General features: G+C 47.6%; 1 protein-coding gene across 1 annotated transcript; it reads left to right on the top strand.

Moving 5' to 3' along the window:
• The first annotated feature begins 2727 nt into the window (after positions 1-2727).
• Positions 2728-22138, top strand: RAB27B (RAB27B, member RAS oncogene family). The gene is made up of 6 exons (XM_065657558.1): positions 2728-2798; positions 11805-11976; positions 13434-13519; positions 14625-14728; positions 15368-15491; positions 16595-22138. Exons 2-6 carry the CDS (start codon positions 11824-11826, stop codon positions 16782-16784), a joined length of 657 nt encoding a protein of 218 aa, XP_065513630.1. The 5' UTR covers positions 2728-2798; positions 11805-11823; the 3' UTR covers positions 16785-22138.
• Positions 22139-22170: the final 32 nt, after the last annotated feature.

The following is a 22170-nucleotide window of genomic DNA, read 5'->3' as shown; positions in this document are numbered from 1 at the left end:
GGATGAGCTCTTGCTCGATTCTCACAGCGCTGGGTTGCCAGAATGGCTGTTTGAGACACAACCCGATTAACCAACTGCCTCGGATTGAGTTTTGGGAAGTAGGAGATGGACTAAAGGGAAAAATCCCATTTAACTGGAGCGAGCAAGGCTGTGGAAAGAAGCCCTTTGAACTTTTTCCCCTAAAGATTCGGGGGGGTGATAGTAACAGGTTACAGCTGCTCTTTGCTCTGGGCCAGTGCTCAGCCAGGGCTGCTCCCCTGAAAACTGCTGGTAAAACCCAGCGTGCATCAAAGCCACAGCAGGGCACAAGCTGGGACTCGCAGGCTCCTGCTCCTCCTTCTCCTTCCAGGAAGGCAGAGCCAGGCCCTGTGCCATGGCTGGGTCTGGCTCCATGGTTGGGTCTGGCTCCATGGCTGGGTTCTGTGCCATGGCTGGGTCTGGCTCCATGGCTGGGTCTGGCTCCATGGCTGGGTCTGGCTCCATGGTTGGGTCTGGCTCCATGGCCGGGTTCTGTGCCATGGCCGGGTTCTGTGCCATGGCTGGGTTCTGTGCCATGGCTGGGTCTGGCTCCATGGCTGGGTCTGGCTCCATGGCTGGGTCTGGCTCCATGGCCGGGTTCTGTGCCATGGCCGGGTCTGGCTCCATGGCCGGGTTCTGTGCCATGGCCGGGTTCTGTGCCATGGCTGGGTCTGGCTCCATGGTTGGGTTCTGTGCCATGGCTGGGTTCTGTGCCATGGCTGGGTCTGGCTCCATGGCTGGGTTCTGTGCCATGGCTGGGTCTGGCTCCATGGTTGGGTTCTGTGCCATGGTTGGGTTCTGTGCCATGGCCGGGTTCTGTGCCATGGCTGGGTCTGGCTCCATGGCCGGGTTCTGTGCCATGGTTGGGTTCTGTGCCATGGCCGGGTTCTGTGCCATGGCTGGGTCTGGCTCCATGGCCAGGTCTGGCTCCATGGCCGGGTTCTGTGCCATGGCTGGGTTCTGTGCCATGGCTGGGTCTGGCTCCATGGCCAGGTTCTGTGCCATGGCCGGGTTCTGTGCCATGGCTGGGTCTGGCTCCATGGCCAGGTCTGGCTCCATGGTTGGGTTCTGTGCCATGGCCGGGTTCTGTGCCATGGCTGGGTTCTGTGCCATGGCCGGGTCTGGCTCCATGGCCAGGTCTGGCTCCATGGCCGGGTTCTGTGCCATGGCTGGGTTCTGTGCCATGGCTGGGTCTGGCTCCATGGTTGGGTTCTGTGCCATGGCTGGGTCTGGCTCCATGGTTGGGTTCTGTGCCATGGCCGGGTCTGGCTCCATGGCTGGGTTCTGCGCCATGGCCGGGTTCTGTGCCATGGCCGGGTTCTGTGCCATGGCTGGGTCTGGCTCCATGGCCGGGTCTGGCTCCATGGCCGGGTTCTGTGCCATGGCTGGGTTCTGTGCCATGGCTGGGTCTGGCTCCATGGCCGGGTTCTGTGCCATGGCTGGGTTCTGTGCCATGGCTGGGTCTGGCTCCATGGCTGGGTTCTGTGCCATGGCTGGGTCTGGCTCCATGGCCGGGTTCTGTGCCATGGCCGGGTCTGGCTCCATGGCCGGGTCTGGCTCCATGGCCGGGTTCTGTGCCATGGCCGGGTCTGGCTCCATGGCCGGGTCTGGCTCCATGGCTGGGTTCTGTGCCATGGCTGGGTCTGGCTCCATGGCCGGGTTCTGTGCCATGGCCGGGTCTGGCTCCATGGCTGGGTCTGGCTCCATGGCCGGGTTCTGTGCCATGGCCGGGTTCTGTGCCATGGCTGGGTTCTGTGCCATGGCTGGGTTCTGTGCCATGGCCGGGTCTGGCTCCATGGCCAGGTCTGGCTCCATGGCCGGGTTCTGTGCCATGGCCGGGTTCTGTGCCATGGCTGGGTCTGGCTCCATGGCTGGGTTCTGTGCCATGGCTGGGTCTGGCTCCATGGCCGGGTTCTGTGCCATGGCCGGGTCTGGCTCCATGGCCGGGTTCTGTGCCATGGCTGGGTTCTGTGCCATGGCTGGGTCTGGCTCCATGGCCGGGTTCTGTGCCATGGCTGGGTCTGGCTCCATGGCCGGGTTCTGTGCCATGGCTGGGTCTGGCTCCATGGCCGGGTTCTGTGCCATGGCCGGGTCTGGCTCCATGGCCGGGTTCTGTGCCATGGCCGGGTTCTGTGCCATGGCCGGGTTCTGTGCCATGGCTGGGTCTGGCTCCACGGCTGGGTTCTGTGCCATGGCTGGGTCTGGCTCCATGGCCGGGTTCTGTGCCATGGCCGGGTTCTGTGCCATGGCTGGGTCTGGCTCCATGGCCGGGTTCTGTGCCATGGCTGGGTTCTGTGCCATGGCCGGGTCTGGCTCCATGGCCGGGTTCTGTGCCATGGCCGGGTTCTGTGCCATGGCTGGGTCTGGCTCCACGGCTGGGACTCTCCACTGTCTCTCAGAGCACAGACGTTGCTCAGGCCCCTGGTTTCCTCAGGGCGAAAAGCTGTAAGCCCTCCACTGGAGACGGCTCACCTGAGGGACACTCAGGCAAGGGCGTCTACCCTCAGCCCCCTCTTAGTCCCCGAGGGCTTCACCCTGAGCCGCTCCCCCAGGTTTTCGCGCCTCAGAGTCACCCATTCGCGCAGCGCTTTCCCCCCGTCCCGCCCCGGCGCCGCCCGCCCGGGCCCGGCCCGAGCGCCACATCCGTGCGGCCGGCCCCGCCAGCGCCGCCTCCGCCTCAGCCCAGCCCCGGCGCCGGGCTCCCGCAGAGGGAGGTGCTCCGCGCCTCGCCCGGCCCCGCGTCGCCGCCAGCGGCCAGCAGAGCGGCTCCCGGAGAGCAGGTCCGTGCTGGGGGGCGAACCGGGGGCTCGGCGGCGGCGGCGCGGCCCGGGGAGGCGGCGGGGCGGGAGGGGGAGGCCGGCGGCCGTGCGGCGGGGAAGGGGAAGATGGAGCCCGGCGGCGCGTTGGAGCCGCTCGGGGAGGGCGAGCGCGGAGCCCGGGCGGCTGCAAAGCGCGGGCGGGAGCGGCGGCGCCCCCCGACATGCGGCCGCTGTCGCGACAGCGTCCCCGTGACATGCAGAGGGGACCCGCGGGGGGCGTCTTTCTGCCGTAACCCGCGTTTTGAGCCGGCGGCGGGGTGGCCGTGAGCGGCCCGGCCGTGCGGAGGGAAGGGAAGGGAAGGGAAGGGCGGTGTAAAGCTCCGCCGAATGGGGCGTGTGAACGGGTGGTGGATGTGAAGCGTGAAGGGAATTCGGAACCAGGCGCTTTTGGTCCGGAATGGCCGAATATAGTTGCTCCGAAAATAGTTCTTCGGCGAACAGACACGTTTTCGTGGCGCCGTCGCTCCTTGATTGGGGTGGAGGAATGAGATGGGAATATAAAGGGAAGAATATAAAGGGAAGAATATAAAGGGAAGAATATAAAGCGAAGAATATAAAGCAAAGAATATAAAGCGAAGAATATAAAAAGATCAGATGAGGCGCGAGCAGAAGGCGCTTTTTTCACGTAAAAATGAATTTTAAAAGAAACACCGTGAACTTCGTATTGTTACGGCAACGTGTGGTTAATACTCTTCTATACCTATGAGATGAGACGGTTGCGGAGAGGCTTCCTTCGTGCGGTTTTACGCGTTTTGCAGGGATCACAGAGGCAGATTTGGCCCTTAAGTTCAAAGCCAAGCGCGGCTGGTGCAGAATTTAACTGAGCGGCTGTGGCAGGAGGAGAGAGGCAGGTACAGAGCAGCTCATGAATAGTTTGCATCTTCTGAGCTCTGTGATAAAAGTTCCTTTAAAGTAGCTCTGTGCCGTGAGCTGCCGGCTTTGAGTAAAAATGCCACAGGTAAAATGAATTGCATACTTGTAGGCAGGTGGGGAAAACAAGGCCTGAGTCTTGGGGTTATGCTAACTCACACCAGTGCGAGATTCGGTTCTTTAATCAAGGCGTTGACTGGAAGGAGAAACAGTTTTCCCATGCCGAGAAACTCTTCTCAACAAATCTGGCGGGTTTTGGCTGCGTGCGAAGTCCTCAGGATGGGCCGTCGCAAGGAGATGCGCGCCAAGGCGGCGTCGGCGGTTTTGCAGGCAGCGTCGCTGGAAAGCTCTGTTAAAACGTGGAAGTCTGGGCAGCCGCGGAGCAAAGCGACGGCTCTCGCCGTGCCCATTTTTGCCTCCGAAGCGACGGCAATAGGTCGCAGCCGGCTAAAACGCGCGGAACGGGGAGTAGTAGCGTGCCTGGAAACGGCGGAGGCCGGCAGGCCGCGGCCTGGTCGGTGCCGAGGTACGTGCTGTCGCTGTTTAAAGCTGGTGTAACAGCATCTCGAAAAACACACCGAGCACGTCGTGCTGCTGACCCGTGCGTCTGCTCAGAGGCCCGATTTGCATTTGTGAGAACTGGATAGTTGTGTTTTGGTTTGGTTTGGTTTTTTTTCCCTGGAGAAGCTGTTGTTTTCTCACTGTTCGTGCACTGCAGCCTGGATTTTCCAAGCTGCTTTTCCTGTTAGCGTGTGGCAGGTGTTTGCTCTCAGAACTTATACGCTGTGCGGGTGCCCAGGAAAGCTTTGCTTTTGCTCTTTCATTGAGAAACAGAATAAGCCAGAGTAATTCAGCAAAGTTTTGCGTTTCGTGTGTTGAAGCGTGACGTGGGGAGGCGACGTCGTCAGTAGCAGGACGCAGAGGGTTTGGGGGTTGATTTGGGTGGCGTTAGGAAAAAGGCCGATCGGTCCTTGTCCCCCGGTGAGGGTGGTGGCCTGGGTGGACGTGTCCGTGTCCGACAGCTGAGATGAAGCTGCGATATTCTCTGCGCTCTGTTCTGGTTCGTGCAGCCTTACGAAATGGCCAAGACAGCATGGAAATGGGGAGTTTCTGTGATCTAAACCACAGCAGGTTTATCAAGCCATGAGTAAATCTGGAACAACTGGTGCGGAGTGGACCGTGTAATCTTGAAATTTCATATTGAGGAAGGAGCTTTGTGTTTCCTTTTGAATCTGGAAGAACTGGCTGGTTCCCACAGGTGAGAGTGATAGAGCTCGTGGCTGATCTTGCTTGTGGCAGCACGAGCGATATCCCGGGGCGAGCATCCCGGGGAGTCGAGAAGATGGGCGTGAGAAGAGAGAAATAACTCTTCTCTCTGTGGCTTTAAGGGGTTAAAACTCCTGGGATAACCAATTTGTGCTGGAGCAGTACAACGGACTTTAATTCCTAAAAACTTTCGTGGAATAATCAGATTGCTTCAGTGCTCACATAGGGTTGTCTGCCGTAGAAAGAAGAAATGATTTACTGCTTCAAAAGCAGTGATTTAAATGTATAATAGCCATTAGCTTGTTAGAGCTATTGACTTTCTATCTCGAGGAACCTTCTTTACAATTCGCAGCCCTTAAAGAGCCACGATAAATGGGATCAGATTATTTGACAAGCCAAACTGTTTCGATCAGGGTTGTACATTTTTATTTAAACAGAGTGGTACAGGGAGTGGAAATCTTGCTTTATTGTACGGAGGGAGGTGTAGCTGCCATTGTGGCTAATGATTATTGTGACGATTGTTTAAAGGGACACCCAAAGTGTTAGAACTTTCCGAGCTTGTCCTAAGCAATATGGAACAATAGGCGTTCATTTTCAGATATGCTAAAAATCTTCTCTACTTGCCAGACAGCAAGAGGATTGCAAAGGGATTTTTGATGAAGTGCAATCAAGTATATTGACCTGTGTAGTGTTCCCTGGGATCAGGTGTGAACTGAGTGTGCAAACCCAGGGAAAAGCCTCCGTGTTTGTAGAGCAAGCCCCTGCACTGGCCTGGGATACAGCACATATAGGCAGCATAAAATGGAAACTCTCCTCGGCTTAATCTTGATTCAGACTTCCCATTAGATACTTCGTTGTGAAGACATTCCAAAAGACAGGTTTGATCAATCGGAGGGCTGACGATGGCCCCTGGCTGATCATGGTCAGCCCCGTCTTCTGAAAATATTGCTGGGACGAGCTTAGAAAGGACCCCCAATATTAAACAGGAGCTTTATCAACCAACCTTTGGGCTTAGTAACTGTAAACCGGCGTGACCGGTGAGCAGAGCGATGCTCTTCTGTAGCATCAGGGGCCGACCCCAACTATCGGGACAGGATTTCTGACCTGCAGAGTTGACTTTCCTCCACCCAGCCCTTTGCTCTTTACTCTGTTGGTAGCTGTTCATTGCACATCTTGAGTCGTGTCTGCGGGAAGAAGGGTGGTGGTATAAAAAACACGAGTAGCTGGCAAACGTTCAGGTCCTTCAGATGTCACCATCCAGTTTGGAGCCTTCATCGGCGTAGCAGGGTTCCGAAATTTAAATAGAGATCTGGAGGAAAACCAGCGTAACAGTCACGTGCTTGGTGGCAAAGGCCGGGCTTTGTCAAAGGAGTTCTACAAAAGATTTATGATGAGTTTTGGATTCAAAACGTGGATTTGATAAGGTCAGGGAGAGATGAAGTATGGCTAATGATACCATGCTTCTGCAGTTAAAAAGGAGCTCCAGCCCACTTCATGTCTTGTAGATAACTATATTAGCTCATAAATTTTCATAGAATTTATTATTTTTTTTTCCCCTGGCAGGCAGACAGCTCAGTCACATAATGAAGGGTAGGTTTCGCTTGCCTTCAAAAGAGCAGGAGAGACCTGGAGGGTTGAATCAGCGGGGAGCTGCTCGGCATCCCGGGTAATCTGCAGAGGGTGAGACGTGACCCTGAACTTGGGACAGCCGTCCCCACAGCCCCCTTTAGTCCCTTTAACCTGGGCTGCTTCCCTGCGCACATCCAGCCCTCGTATGACTTCGGGACCTCCTCAAAGGTAGTTACGTGATTTCTATATATTTAATGAGATTTTTTTTTTTCGGTGAGCCGCTGAAACTTCCTCGTACTGGCTTGAATACATTCCTTTAAATGTCATTAATGCCTGTGCTTGTTTTCCTTTTTGAAATGTGAATTAAAGGTCAGAGTATTCACCGTCTGGGTTATGTTACAGTGGCAGGATTCTGCTTCCTTGCGCAAAATCCACCTCTGGCTTGTGTATTTTGCAGGTATTTTGTAAACTATCGTTATTTTCTGCTCAGTAGCCCAGTTATATTTGTGCGGTCAGTCAAGTGTGATAGACTGGGTTATGTGCTAAATACAGACCTGCTGTGGCACAGTCAGCCCAGAATTAATTCCTGTAGTGACCAAGCAGGTTTTCGAAATGGTGAAATAAAGGAAAATGTGTATGATCACTTGTGTTATGACTCACCTTGTGCTGTGTGTTTGGCCCAGAGGGAAAAAGCACCAGGGAAGTGTCGTGACAACAGCTCCTGCTAACACTGGGTGCAGTCCTTGTCTTTGCCTTTTTTTCTTTTTTGCATCGCGTGTATTTTTCATATTGATTCCTACTGGAAACGGCTGAATTAGTCACTCTTCTCCCTTGCCCACACAAAGGTAAATATGTATTTGCTGTGGATGTAGCGAGAGAGTTTCCAGGCGGTGTCATCACGTCGGCTGGAAGGGATTCAGTGCTCCTCTTCCCTCTTTAAGTACAACTTGGGGTGGCAGAGCTCGCTGGGTGAGAAGAGGACCCTGAAAAGTGTGGGTATGTGACGAGCAAACACGGATGGACGTGCCAGCGTTTATTCCGGTTTATTCTGAATAATAACCGTGGGATGTGCGGCGATGCGAATGGGTTCTAGCTTAGGAAGCCTCTGGTGTTCACCCATCTGTTTGGGAAGCGGTATTTGGAGATTCGAGTGGTTTTTATTGTGAGTGGAGGCTTCTCGTGAGTTGAAAGGGGTTTTGAGGTGCTGGTGGCTCCTTTGCAGGGCATGTGGAGCAGTGAGGAGCGTGGTACCGAACTCACCTTCTTACCTATGGGGTTATGTTCAGGTGCGCTCACGCGGGCGAAAGCTGAAAGTCCTTACATCTAAAGAAGAGCTTCTCAAATGCTGTGTGTTCTGTATGTATTTCTTTATTAAAAAGGGGATCCTGGTTTACTGGAAGAGCGTAGAGCGTGACTGTGGTTCGCCAAGAGTCTTTTCCATCGCGAGGCCCCAAGCCGTCTGCGCCCCAACGCTGCGAGGCGTCGGTGCCAGAAAACGGCCGTCTGCTCGCCGGGGGCTCCCGCCGCAAGGAGGAAAATGAAAAAAATATCATTTCTTTCACAGCAGCGTTTGTTACGTCTTGTTGCTCACAGCTCCTGTATGGAGATTGCGATGTATGCCTGGTTTTGAGCAGAGAAACCGGCTTTAATTTCGTCTCCAGTGAGCTGTTTGATTTTTTTCTCGAGGGGCAAAACTGGCTCATCGCGGGCCGTTTAGTTGGCGGCTGTGAGGCTCTGCTTTTTTGGCTGATGATTGCGGGCAAATTATAGTGTGACGCTGGGATGACTGGACGGAGTTTTCTCTTATCTTTCCTCCATCCTGTCTCTTTCTTCTGCTCAGGAAGGACTTGTGAGGCTGCTTTCTCATAGCGCCCTCTTACATTTAATTCTCTGCCTGCTCTACTTTGCATGGTGGTCCTGAATGTTCTCCCTGCTCGGGAAGAGGTGTCTAATGCGACTGTGTTAATGAGTTTGATGTTAATGATCTGGTCGGCCTGGGGTTCTCTCTTGGATGCTCCGTTGTCAAGACAAGTCGTCCCACAGCAAGAGAGTAACAGGTTGGGGGGTTTTGAGGGCACTGGGGGACTCGAGTTTAGTTCTTCGCCGTATCGGTTGTGGCTGGGATGGAGTTAACACCAGTCAGAATCTTGAGGATGAAAGAAAAGGTTTGAAAAGAAAGGATCTAGTCATCCCCGAGCTGGCCCTCAGGGCAGCACCGAGTTGTTTGTTATCATTTCGATATTTAAAAATAAAACCTGGGATGAGTAGTACTGCTGCTGATCTATTTTGCTGCAGAGGGAATGAATCTCTTGCTGACCAGCTGCTGGTACAATATGTGCACTGGGATTTTAGATCCTGCGTTTTCTAGAGCTGATGCTATTTGTACGAGATTTTTGTTTGTTGGCCTTTTAACTAGCAGTATGTCAAGGGAAATAAAATCTAATCCTCCGGAACTGACTTTTCTCTCGTTGCGCACCTAACTTTTCCTTGATATTCCCTTTAGCTACCTATGGAATTGTTGAACCCCTCTCAACGACTCTCAATCAAGGAGAAAATGTGTGATCAGAAAATCTAGTAGATAGTCTGTTTGATTAGGAAGGTATTTTAAAATTTAAAAATCTGCCAAGTTTGACGTTTAAAAGTTTTAAAATTCGACAGTCTTTTCCAATTGAGAGGCTAAATGTATGGCCAACAGGCAGCGTTTTTAGGTTGGTTTCATCAGAATTTTAGCCAGCTTAATTTGTCTTTACTCTCCATATAAACATCTTGAGATGAAGAAGCGTTTCTGAATTGAAACCGTTTTTCTGCAGAGTTTGTTCCCAGCCACAAGGAATTTTTTTTTTTTTTTCAATAGCAATTTAGATTTCGATTAATTACCTTTCTCCCAGTTTTTACGGAACATACTACGAATGGAAGAAGAAAAATGGACTTAAAACTTTTCTCCTCTGTGTCCTTTTCTGTGCGTTGGGTCTTTGGGAGCATCGATTTTCCTCTGTCTGAACATCTTAAGGTTCGATTGGTTTATGTGAAGCCGTATCTCTCTATCGAGAAAATATTCCCTGGAGTATCTGCTGACAAGTGCCAGATTTGAAATAATCTTTCACGCTGTAGTTAGAGACCATTAAATAGGGGTGGAACAAAATAATCAATCAAGATTAATCAATCTGTTTAGATGCACAGTCTCTTGAAATAAAGGCTCTTTTCTTTTAGAACCCCAAACCTCCTCCGCTGAAGGTCCTTGCTTTGTTTCAGACGTGGTGTATGATTTTTGTACGTCGGTTGTACGTCCCGTTTAAGTGAACATTTCTCGTGAAACAAAATCAAACGTTCCGAATTTTCAAATCCACTTAATCAAAGATACTTTTAAAAGCTCGCTTAGATGTTTATGTAATAGTAATGGTAGTAATCAGTAGTAATTTTAACTCTTTCATTCGAAATTAAATGAAAAATGCTGAAATATCCTGTGGGACGAGAACGTAGTTTGCTGTCGTGCAGCACTTGGGAAGTGGCAAAACAGCGGATGCGCCTGGGCTGCGAAATTTTTGGTGAAAGATGCTCCTCCCGTCTCCATCGTGTCAAGGAGAGGAAAACTGGTGGCTTCAGGTTAAAACCTAAAGGAATAAAACCCACTTCGTCCAACCGTTTACTGTTTTACCTTCCTACAAAGACCGGGGAGAGCGAAGTCAGAGCGACTTTGCCCAAAGTTGCCAGGCTGCAAGCAGGCAGGAATTTCTGGAGAAGCAGCCGGTGCCGGGATAAAAGTGCCACCTGCTTTCCCGTGACACGTTTATAAAAACGAGGGTTTAATCATCCTGTTTTGCTCAGTGTTTACAGGTCTGGTAAACTCGGAATACTCTGCTCTGCACGTTTGCGGAGCGAGGAGGGGCAGAACTTTGGCCCCCCGAGAACGTGGATATTTGGGAGGAGGGTTTAATCCCGAATTAATAATTTGTATCACCAGCATTAGGCGGAGAATCATCTCCCAAGATACCTTTATTTTCCTGATTTGTTGAATGAAATTCCCCAAGAACAGTTATTGCGTTGATCAAAAATACTTTGATTTTGGTCATCTTGGGAGAAATTCCACTTGCTCGGTGGAGCCTTGCGGCAAACTTGGGGTGTTCTGGAAGGGATTCAAGACGCTGAATTAATTTCTGTGAGGTTGTCGTGTTGGTGCTCTGGCCTTCCCCAGCAGCGCTGTCAGATCAGGGGCTTTTTTCTCCAGATTTATTAAACTTTTATTATCAGAAGATGTATTTCTGAAAAGCTCGTCCCGCCTCTCTGGGTGGCTTTATATCCAAGCTATAAATCTCGCACAATGGAACTGCTCAGTCCGCAGCTTTTTCTATCCTGAAAGCTGTTGAAACGCGGGATAATCGGAGTTGGTTTCGTTCGGTATTTGAGTCACAGCGGGTCAGGACTTGCTAATTGAAAGTTAGATTTTAATTCTGATGGAAATGAAGGTCTTGTGTGGCAACAAGCGGTGGTTTTGTGAATGGGGTACGGCCCAGGGTCTCCCGCCCGGAGACCACGATAATTAGTCTCGGCGCAGAGATCCGAATGGAGCGGATTTTCATATACGCCGAGGATTAACAGGGAAAAAAGAGAAGGCTTAAATCGTGTTGAGAAACAAGGGTGGAAACTAGGTGGTGTTTCATATGACTCCAGGTTTCTCGGCCTCAGGGCGTTTTATACACGCAAATAAATACTTTGTGGATGTATTTCTTGCACGTGGCCCCTTTGGAGCTTCATAACAGACACTAACAAAGTAAATACAATCGCGGGACCTTTAAGTTTAGGGTAATACAACCTGAAATAATGAAAAGAATTAAAAACCTGCTTGGTGAAAGGGCGTTAGGCTTGGCCAGCCTGGGAGGTAGTTTTGTGAAGATGCTCTGCTCGAGCAGCTTATTTCAAGAAGCGATGTATTTGATATGTTGAGTATTTTTCAAAAAAACATCAAATATTTTTCGAGAAGCGTTTGGATGACACCCTCAGACCCATAGTGTGAATTTTGGAGCTGGACTTGATCCTTGTGGGTCCTTTCCAGCTCAGGACGTTCTTTGATTCTTTCAAGATAAAAATCCACAGCCCTGATAATTTTGTGTGACACCGGTTGGAGCTTGGGTTGTTGCATCCGAGTTTCCTTTTCACGCCTGTTTCTTCACTACCATTTTTCTTCAAACACATAATAAAAGACTTCAAGCAGAAGGATTTAGCCGTGGGTTTCATACCGACTTTATTTTTCTCCTCTTTATGTAGGTTCCTCAAAATTAGCACTATGACTGATGGAGACTATGATTATCTGATCAAACTCCTGGCCCTCGGAGACTCTGGGGTTGGAAAAACAACGTTCCTGTACAGATACACCGATAACAAATTTAATCCCAAATTCATCACGACAGTGGGGATAGACTTTCGGGAAAAACGAGTGGTAAGTTGTCTCCTGTCTCATTTTTCTTTCTTTCTTTATTTCTGCTGCAAACGCATTTGATGTAGTATCGTTTCTCCTACTGCCAGTTTAGCCTGTGATAATGGATTTTCTGGTCTAGTTTTTTGCTTAAGCAAGTCATAATTATGAACTCTGGATTAAGGAGCCCAAACATAGAATTTAAATAGAAAAAATGGACACTTAAGCAGCACAGAAGTTTCAGCTGAGTTCCATAATAAATAAACAAGGAAAGGCACAAGGAGCGGTTCCACCAGCTCATCACCTGAGTCGAATAATTACTAATTATTTTAGTCATGTCCATAGTAAAAAGAAATGTAAGTGCTTGCCCAGTCGAAAGGTGGAGACCTCTTTAAATTTGCTTCTTTTTAACTGAACATCTTAAGCTGGGGGCTTAGGGGTCCCCTGAATAAAAGAACCGCGGATCTGGATTCTGTCTTAAATTCCTCGTCACCAGCGCTACGCAAGTTGAGGCCGGTTAAACGTGATGCTCAAGTCGGAGCGGAATTTGGCTCCTTGGAGTTGCCCTGATACAATAAGAGTAAAATATTAAAATCACAGTTTTATTGCAAGGAAATGTCTGAACGTGAAAATTACCAGAATACGCTTTGCCTGGCTGGTCAGACGCTCACTAATATGTTTTGAACACCGGTGCTGGATTCTTTCCAGAAGGCTGAACTTTTCTGCTGAAGGTTGCAGGCAGATTTCTTCCCTAATTTTCCATTCTCTACATTTATAAGTGCGGGAGAAACTACATCTTACATGGACTTACCAGCCTTGAAATGACTTAAAGGTCTGTCTAATAAATTGTCTTCTAAGAAAGAGATCCAAAAGGTTAAATATGTTTTTCTCTTATGTGAAAGTCATATTAAAAAACGACTCTGTGAGATCCCTTGTTTATCACACTAAATGTTACAGGAACATGTAATATTTAGTTCACAGACCTGGTGCGGTTGATCCATTGATTTTTAGCAACAGCTGATTTACACCCTGTCGCCGTTTAATAAAGAATGGAGCCCCAGCGAAAGGTCGCTGTGATTCCTTTAAGGACCATGAGTTTGCAGTTGCAGTTAGCGAGGAGGTCATTAGTGTCCCACAGAAGTTAATGAAGAAAAAATAGCTTTTTATAATAGCGGTTAATCCTGTCGGCCAGCTGTACAGCCATGAAACAGAACACAGCTTGCTCAGCACGCTGCTGTGCCAAGTTTTGAAGAATTAGGATCTAATTTGACGTACTAAATATGACCAAATTATCTTTAAAGCGCGGCTTTCACGGGCGTTTCATGTGGCTCCTGGGTTTTTAAACATTATTACGAGCAGCCTCTGAAGTGGCTTTTAGAGGCGAGAGTTGGCTTTTACTGAAGGGCGGAACTTTTACCGTATTGCTGGCACAGAACAGAACATTTAGTGGTTCTTGGTGTGATCTGTACCTCTCTCACCAGGTGTACAACTGCCAGGGACCAAATGGATCTCCAGGAAGAGCCTTCAAGGTCCATCTCCAGCTCTGGGACACGGCCGGCCAGGAAAGGTAACCGTGTTCAGCTCAGCGGAAAACGCCGCCGAGTTTTTCACTTTTTGGGGTAAACTGTGAGTCTGTCCTGGTGGAAAAGAAAGTTTTTTTCTGCTGCCACTTGGATGCCGTGATCAGAGGAGCTCAGAAAACAAGACTGGAAGAACTGGAGGTGATCTGCTCCCCGCCTCGTGTCTGCACACGCGGGTTATTAGTTTGTTGGTTAATTTTTGGACTTTATACTACCTTCCTTATCTCTGGAAGATACCATTGAGCCGACCTAAGTGCCTTGTTCTTGTATTTCACATTTTTTAGGTAAGGCGGGTTCTGATGAGGGTGCACAGCTATTTGGATGAAGCCTTCAGGTTATTCCCCTTTAAGCAGCAATACTGTTAATGGCTTTAGTTTTCTTTTTTGCAGCGTGTATTAAGTTCACGACTGCCCAGAACCCTGGATTATTTTATCTAATCAGTTGTTCCCCATCTTCTGCGTGCACAGTTGTTTGTTCTTCCCAAAGACTTTCTTGACTGGTGGCTATTAAATTTCATCCTGTTATTTTTCTAAAGGGAGGAGTGTGTGTTCTGCTTCCTCAAGCTTCCCCTGCCTAGTTACATACACTGGTTCTTGCTATCAGAAAGTGAAGGGCACCTGGGCACCTTTTTTTTTTTCCCTTAAAAGAAACCCTAAAAGTCATGTCAGGTACTCAGCTCAGGAAAGCTTTTTTTTAAATTTTCATGGATGTGTGGCATAAAATACCAGTATTTTTTTTTTCTTTCAACCAGCCCTTCTCTGTCTCGCTCTTGATTAAATCAGGCAGAATTTGAACTAATAGATTAGTCACTGACCGTGTTTATATTCTCGCATATAAACTTCCTCTGGTCGATTACTAACACACTGATTAATAAACGTTGACTGGTGCAATGCATCAGAGCCAGAATGAAAGTCAAGAATTAATTTTGGTTTTACTTCCGAGGGAATGGATGTCTGCTAAAACTCGCAAACTCTGGAGATTTCAAGGTATTTTTAAATAGAATTTTTGCCCGGGCAATTCAGAAAAGCTCCACTTTGTATCTTTTACTCAATTCACCTTCGTGTTAATAGAGCCGTTTTTTTCCACCCTCAGATTCCGAAGTCTCACCACGGCATTTTTCAGAGACGCGATGGGCTTTTTGCTCATGTTCGATCTCACCAGCCAACAGAGCTTCTTAAATGTCAGAAACTGGATGAGTAAGTAGAACCATAGCGCTCGCATTTATCGCTTGGCTTGTGTATTTTAGGCTTCCAGGCTTGATGTGTGTGTGTTTGTGAGCTGGAAAATGCTCAAAGAAAGCGGTTGTGTCTAGTGCAGCCGTAAGTGGGGGGTTTGCAGCTCGTAATTCGGGGCGAAGGCTTCATCAAATTGGACGATACGTGCTCTTATTTTTTTGTTTTGCACGATAGACTGTCTTGGGCATATTCTCGATAATCTTGTTTGGTTTGGGTACAACTCGAATAAATCTGTTGCCTCTTGGAAATTCGTAGCGTTCGACGCTTCCTTGGCCATACCCCATATTTTAGATGATAAGCAGGAGCTTGGAAGCTGCACTTTGGATATTGCTGTTATCTCCATGGTGTATTTTCTGTTGGTAAAGCGGAATGTGATTCCTTTTTTTGAGATTTAAACTAAAAAAGATTGGGCTTTGAGGGTTCGGTTTGAAAGCACACAAGGAAATGTGTTTGGCATGAAGTTAGCTGGTTAGTTTAGGATATTTTGAGGTGGGGAGCAAGAATTAATTTAATTGATTACTTTTGGATTATTTTGTCAACAATCTTGGTCTCTAAGGCGCTTCCAACATTGAATTACCTCCTGTTTATTTTTGCTTCCAGGTCAGCTGCAAGCCAACGCATACTGTGAGAATCCAGATATTGTCTTAATTGGTAATAAAGCTGATTTATCAGACCAAAGGGAGGTAAATGAAAGGCAAGCAAAAGATCTGGCAGACAAATACGGGTGAGTAAGTAATGACAGAAGGTAAATTGAGTCTGTAACTAAGTGTAGCCGATGACTGGCTAGAGATACTTGAAAAAAATACTCATAAATTCCAAGATTTGTAGGCATTACAGTATCACACCGATAGTGAAATCCAGCTTGTCACGCTTTCCCATGCACCTGCTTGAGTAGGAAACAGGTAGAACGAAACATACTGTTCTAGTAGTTTGGCCAAAATCCATGCGAAATAAGGCTGAAATAAAACATTCTTATTAGAAAACTCCGTTTTTGGGGGTGTTGGCTTATCCTGAGAGTTCAGGACAGAGAACACCAAAGGCAGGTGCGTTCTTAGTGCCATGAACTAAATAACCAACAATATTTATAACTCGCTTTTCTAGCTAGTTTGGAATCATAGACACCTGTGGATTTTGGTCAGGTTCTAAGTAGCACTGAGTTTATTTGGTTTTCCCTGCTGGATAATACAGCTGTTAAGGGCCTTTTCCTTGTTCTAGTGAGGCTTCTATATTTATTTGCATTAATAACTGGAAAAAATGGCTGTGTAATATAGTCAGTAAATAATTCTTTGGGCAAAAAGGGCGTGTATTTTTTTCCGTAGTTGCCCTTACTGGACAGTGAGGGATGTTCAGAGACAATTGGGCCAGAGAAACTGTGGGGAGTAATAAGCAAATCAGACTTAAAAATACTAAAAGATTTTGAAAGAGTTGTCTGCAGCCAAGTAAGGAGAACAGTGAGACTGAGGAGAAATTAGTTTGTGCCAAATTTCATTTAATGGAAGTACTGGAGCAATTCGTAACCTCTTCTGAAAAAGGTGACAATATTCTGGATTTAAGGGGTTTGTGCTGATGTGGCCACGACATCAAGTTCGAAATGCCAGGACACGTTTTGTAAATTAACGTGGCGGTTTTGTGCTCATGGCATTGTGCCAGGAACAGGAGTTTGGGTTCTGCCCAGCAAGAAAATAGAGACCACGCAAACCAAAACTCAGTCCCGTTCATTTTATTGCCACTAAACCCACCACTGGTCGCCGCACCGCGAGTAGAACGGAGAGTCAAGTCTCGGTTCACTTAAAAGTCTCTCCAGTGAACCTTTTCCTTTCTCCGTAGCATCCCGTACTTCGAGACGAGCGCCGCGACCGGGCAGAACGTGGAGAAAGCCGTGGACACGCTGCTGGACTTGATCATGAAGCGCATGGAGCAGTGCGTGGACAAGCCGCCCGGCTCGGACACGGCCAACGGGGCCGGCTCCGGGAAGCTGGATCCGGCCAAACCGGAGGAGAAAAGATGCGCCTGCTAAATATCACCTTGAAACCCTGAGAAACAATGGGAATGTGGCTGATCTACCACCAAATCCTGCGCGAGCCGCGCGCAGAAGCAAAGTTATGTTGTTTTATTGGGATCGCGCGTTTTTCTCCAAAGAACTGGGGTCCGAGGAAAAGCTGTGTCGCCGTGAGGCTCTTGCGCTGAAATGATTCTTCCTGATATGGTGCCATCTCCATGGAAAACCCTCCCACTTCCTCCTCCCCGCTCCCCCCAGCCCTCATCTTTCTTTTTCAGGTGATCGGGATATTGAATAGAGGAAAGTAGCTTTATTTTTTTAAAAAAAGAGAGAACCTATTGTCCGCATACACAGGGTGTTGATATTAAGATGGACGTGGGTGGTTTTCTAGGCCTGTGCCATTTTTCCACAGAATCCTGTTTCTTTATAATTCTTAATCTGCATCAGGGACCGTGTGTTTTCTAAGGCAAAAGATTTTCTGTGGCCTGTTAAGAAAAACTTGATGTCAGAGTAAGCGATGCTGCAAATCCGGCCTGACTGAATCGCTGAGACGGTGGTTGGGGTGGCGGGGTGTGTGTGCTTTGGCTTTTTTGGGGGTGAAGTAGAGTGTTTAAATTTAAAAGAACTTATCAGGGAATTGTGCAGCATCGCTTGTGTTGCCAAAAATCCAAGCAGGGATTGGAACGTTACGGGGAAAAAGGACGGAGAGGGATTGTGACGCTGCAGGGACAGTTGGTAAGAGACTGTGAGAACAGAGAGAAACCGTATTTTATGAAACAACTTCTTGCCATTAGTTAAAAATATTCTCCCCTTCTCAACGTGAGGAAACGATCCTTTATTTTTACTTTCTCTCTGGGTAACTGCGTGTCGCAGGTGGGGTGTAGGAACGACTTTGTGGCTGTTTGAGCTGTGAAAACTCTGCTGTGCCGAGAGAGCCGCCGAATTATCGTGATACGGATGTATCGGGTCCTCCCTACGCTTGGGTTTTCAACAGAGGGTGGCTTTCTCCTGCTCTTTAAATTCAAAGTGGAAAAAAAAAAGTGATGTGGGGGCTTGGAATGGAGTCCAGAATATGTGAGTGAACAGATAGGAGTGTGTTGCAGAAGTTTGCAGGTATCCCAGAGGAAGGGACAACATCAAAGATTTATTCTAGAGGTGAAAAAGCAAGGTCTAATGAAATAGCAAGTTGCTTATCACAAGCAAATCCAGGAAAAAGATCAAGAAAAAATAGTATATTTAGAAGTATAGATCATTTTCTAAACCAAGTTACGGTATATTGATGAGTCTACCCTGTCCTTTTTTTGTAGAATAACCATTCTGGTTGTATGCGGGTGGTAGTTAAAGGTCTAGTTGTGTTTATTGCACTTTAGGCTACTTTAAAATCACTTGGGAGGGTGCAGATTGGGGGGGGAACAGATCTCTTGACACATCAAGTTAAATTGGTTGGGTTGGCAAGATCGCAGACTTTGCTGTATTTCGATGTTTTCAGCCTGGACTGACTCAAAACTGCAAACTTTGGGAACAGCAAGCTCGTAAAACGTTTCCATGCCTCCCAGAAGTGGAGAATTTACTGAAAAGAATAACAGGTTTTTTCTGGGCAGCTCCTCGAACGCTGTTTGCTGGCTGATTTGGCGCGTTAACGGGGCAGATGGTGCATCCGCGGCGCCAGAGCCCTTGGGTGAGTAACCAAATAGCTGCGGCTGCCGTGCCAGCAATCTGACTTGGAAAGATTATGCAAGCGAGAGACTCAACTTAAAGGCTCTATATAGTGTCTGCTGTACAACTAGGTATCGTGTAGGTCCTTCTATAGGCTGTAAACAGCCCGACCACCTCAAGAAGGAGAAAAGCTGACGTGGTTGTTTTCCCAGGCAGAAGATGGAAGTAGAGCAGTAGAAAGCAGGCTGATATTCGGATACGTTCCTGGGATACATGCACTGGAAGTTCAGGGTTTTCTTTGAACCCCAGTTGTAGAATAGAATGTATACATAATTTAAAAAGTAATAGACCTTGCATTCCTGGAAATGATGATCTGAGGCCCTCGCTCTCTTGCTTTTAAAGAAATCTTTCCATTTTCAGTTTTTTGCCCACTGAACAGGAAAGAAAGACATTACTAAGAAAGTTAAATTACCACCGGTCAGCCAAAGCGTCTTTCCCAGAGCGGCTCAAGTGCAGCTCGTCTAAAAGCTGTTACTCAACCAAAAGCGACAGATGATTCAGCCGAAGGTGTGTAAATCCCAGACCTGGCGCTCTGTCAGAGCTCAGTTGCTTCTATTTCTCTCTCCACCTGCTGAAAATAGCGCTCTTAGAATACTAATCATTTAAAAATTAAATATACAGCGGTGATACCTGGCGCAGTCTGGTCTGGAGGAAGGTTTCTGCACCTTGCCACTGAGTTTGGTTCATGAATTAAACTTCAGGAACGACAGGGAAATTACTGTAGTAGAAATTCCATTGCTTGGTTTGTATTTATACACTTGCTAATACAAGAAATGAATCCTTATCCTGTGCTTTTAAAAGAAATCTCTGAATGTATATGAAACTATTATCCCAAAGGATTTTCGCACCAAAGCTTTGTTTGGAGGAAAGGAAGAGAAGTTTAAATGTGTTTCTTTTCCTGGTAGGTGGCTTAGTAGGTGTCAGTTGTTAAATTAAGAGGAACATGAGAAGTGATTCTCAGTGGCTACTGTTGTTTATCAGGTTATCTCATTTTTTGCAGGGAGGCTTAATAAACTCTCTTAGTAAGAATTGCTTCCCATCCCACTAGAACTTGAATCCAGATTCTGCTGTTGCAAAATTTGATGATACATCTTTGAACTGGACGTTAAGCGTTTGCATTTGAGGACAAGTGCAGCTCGTTTGCAAGCCTGCTGGATATCCTGCCTCAGGGAGAGGATACTACAAATTAAATGTCAGTGCGGGTATTCTAACCCTGGGGGCTTTTGTCTTGAATTTCAGTCCAGCCGCCGGTTTCTCAAGGTCTCTTTTGAGGAATCCGTTATTTTGGTTTTTCAGGATCGCTCTGGTAAAGTGCTCTTGCTGCCGACTTCACCGCGCGGTAATTTCGGAACCGAACGGTGCTGTGCCCCGACAAAGGGGACGGTCGTACCTGTCCTTCGGAGCTGCGACTTGCGGCATCTTCGTGCTGAGAATAATTCCGGTTTCCTTTTTCTATCCGCATAGTTCTGCCTTCCTCGCCTCATATTTAACAGGACGGTTCGGGTTACCAGACTTGTCGAATCTGGTCCCTTAATCCTCGTGGCGTGTCGTGGTTAAGTCGCGGACCGATGTCCCGCCTCTCGTCCTTAGCGCTCGCCGTAGTCCGTTCTTTTCCCCGATCTCCAGGTATTTTTGTCCTCCCGCTTTTAAGCGGGGGTCCATTCTTCTTCCCGATCTCCAGGTATTTTTGTCCTCCCACTTTTAAGCAGGAACGTAAGAATGTGGCCTCAAAACCTCGGTGCCCTTGGCACCACGGTGATCTCAGCACCTTTCGCTCGCCCCGTCTTGCTAAATATTTGCTTTGCCAAAGCCTGGTGTTGCTGCTCCTTTTCTATTTAGTGAATTCAGCCCCTGGGTTAATACTCGGAGGAGCGAGGACACTTAGGGTCAGCAGCTTTGAGCTGCTGTTGCTGCTCTTTCTCGGGCATTTGCGCGTCCTTTGCTGCCGTCGCCTTGGAGCGGTGGTGCCAAAATCTTTTTTAGGAGATGCTAAAGACGAAATACTGTAGGTAAGAGAAATGCCCTTCAGTATTTACCAGAGAGCCCAGTTTGAGAAGTTACTTGTGTATTAGTGCTCGGCTGAATCGGGTCCGGAGTGTCTGTGTGGAGTGAGGAGCTGTTGTCAGGGCCAAACAAGTAGAGCTAAAATGGTGTAAAAAATTTTTAAAAAGACTCCACAAAGTACCTACTCCATGAACACAGAGATGTGAATGAGCTTTTTTTTTGTTATTTTAAGTATTACCCAGCCCTGAAGAAAATTATTGCATCAACTGCAAATGGCCAGGAGAGTATTAATGACTATTCTTCAATGTTTTTAGGCACTTAAGCAGATGCTCTCTACGAGTCTGTCGTTGATGTGTAGCAATATGTGTTAGAAACGTCTGAGCGCCAGGAGACAGCGTGTGGCACATGGTGTATTTTATGCTTGACAATCATTTAAGCTTTAATTTTATGAAATATTTTTATCTGTGATCAGTTTGCTGTGCCCGAGCAGGTACCAAACCACGGTCGCAGCTCCGGCTGCGCTTGCAGAGCAGCAAATCCTCCTTTCTCGGCCTGAACATGTAAAGGGTTGTCACACACATATTTACATGTTAGAGGATTGAATCATGTAAGAAACTTCATTAAAAGTTGCCTAAGATGCGATTTTGGTACCTGCTCCACAGCAGCTCTTTGAGCCTGTTGCAAGGTAAGAGGTTTTCTCTCCTACAACTATTTCAATCCATGGGTGTAACTCAAGTTTTCAGCCTGAACTTCAAAAAAGAAAAAATCCAGAGCTGTTATTTGAGAGTTTGTATTGTTGGCACTATAACTGAAGAAAAGGAAGGGGTGTAAAAATAACCTCAGGTGACACTGTTTTTATACAGGCGTAAGCACTGTAGGAGTTTCAGACCGTGCTCTGATCTTAAAAAGAAAAGAAGGAAAACCAAGTGTTGTAGCTGATGTGAAGCTGTAAAAATGAATAGTTTTTTACCTGACTGCTGGGAGACTCGGCTTGAGGCACCTTTAAAGAGAAAGCCAAATTTTCACAGCTTCTTTCCTGTCTTAATATTTTATCCCGCCCCCAATATAGGATAAGTTTTGGTTTTGTTTTTCCCAGAGGATGCTGTTGACTTGGGACTATTCTCTTTGATGCTGGGCAGATCTGTTTCTAATTTATTATTATTTCTATCTAAACTAGTTAAAGGCGACAGAGGAAATGATTCTTTGCTGTGTGCTTCTGGTCCGTACGGTTACCTAGTTAAAACATAACGTTAGAAAATAGACCCTAAAATTGTCCATCCTCATTGTGCAATAGGGCTTGATGGACAAACTGTATATTAGAAGCCGCCTGTTGTATTTTACTCACTTATGGAAGTTAAATGGGGTTTTTTTGGTTTTCCTAAGGTATCTTTCACCTTCCAGCTGAACACTAAGATCCTGTAGCAATGACCTTTCCAGTGTTTCCTTCTGTTACGCCGCCCGTGAGCATGTTTTATGTTCGTCTTCAACAGATCTGTGCTCTGAGTGTGATTGAAACTGTAGCTTGAACACAGTCTCTTTTTTTTTTTTTTTTATTAGAGATGCCCCTTGATGCTTGTTACTGTCCCTCTGTTGTACCCTGTGGCTTCAAAACCTCCTGTCACCAGCTTCACCGGTGTCTGGGGTCGTGTCATCCAGCTGAGGAATGTAGCCTGTGACTCGGTTT

This window comes from Caloenas nicobarica, chromosome Z (assembly GCF_036013445.1).
Source record: "Caloenas nicobarica isolate bCalNic1 chromosome Z, bCalNic1.hap1, whole genome shotgun sequence".
Classification (NCBI taxonomy): Eukaryota; Metazoa; Chordata; class Aves; order Columbiformes; family Columbidae; genus Caloenas; species Caloenas nicobarica.
Note: the sequence above shows the minus strand (reverse complement) of the source record. Positions and strands in the feature narration are given on the sequence as shown.

Coding starts and splice junctions, on each gene's coding strand:
- RAB27B (XM_065657558.1), top strand. CDS start 11,824: ATGACTGATGGAGACTATGATTATCTGATCAAACTCCTGGCCCTCGGA. Junction 11,977..13,433: donor ACTTTCGGGAAAAACGAGTG/GTAAGTTGTCTC, acceptor CTCTCTCACCAG/GTGTACAACTGCCAGGGACC. Junction 14,729..15,367: donor AAATGTCAGAAACTGGATGA/GTAAGTAGAACC, acceptor TTTTGCTTCCAG/GTCAGCTGCAAGCCAACGCA.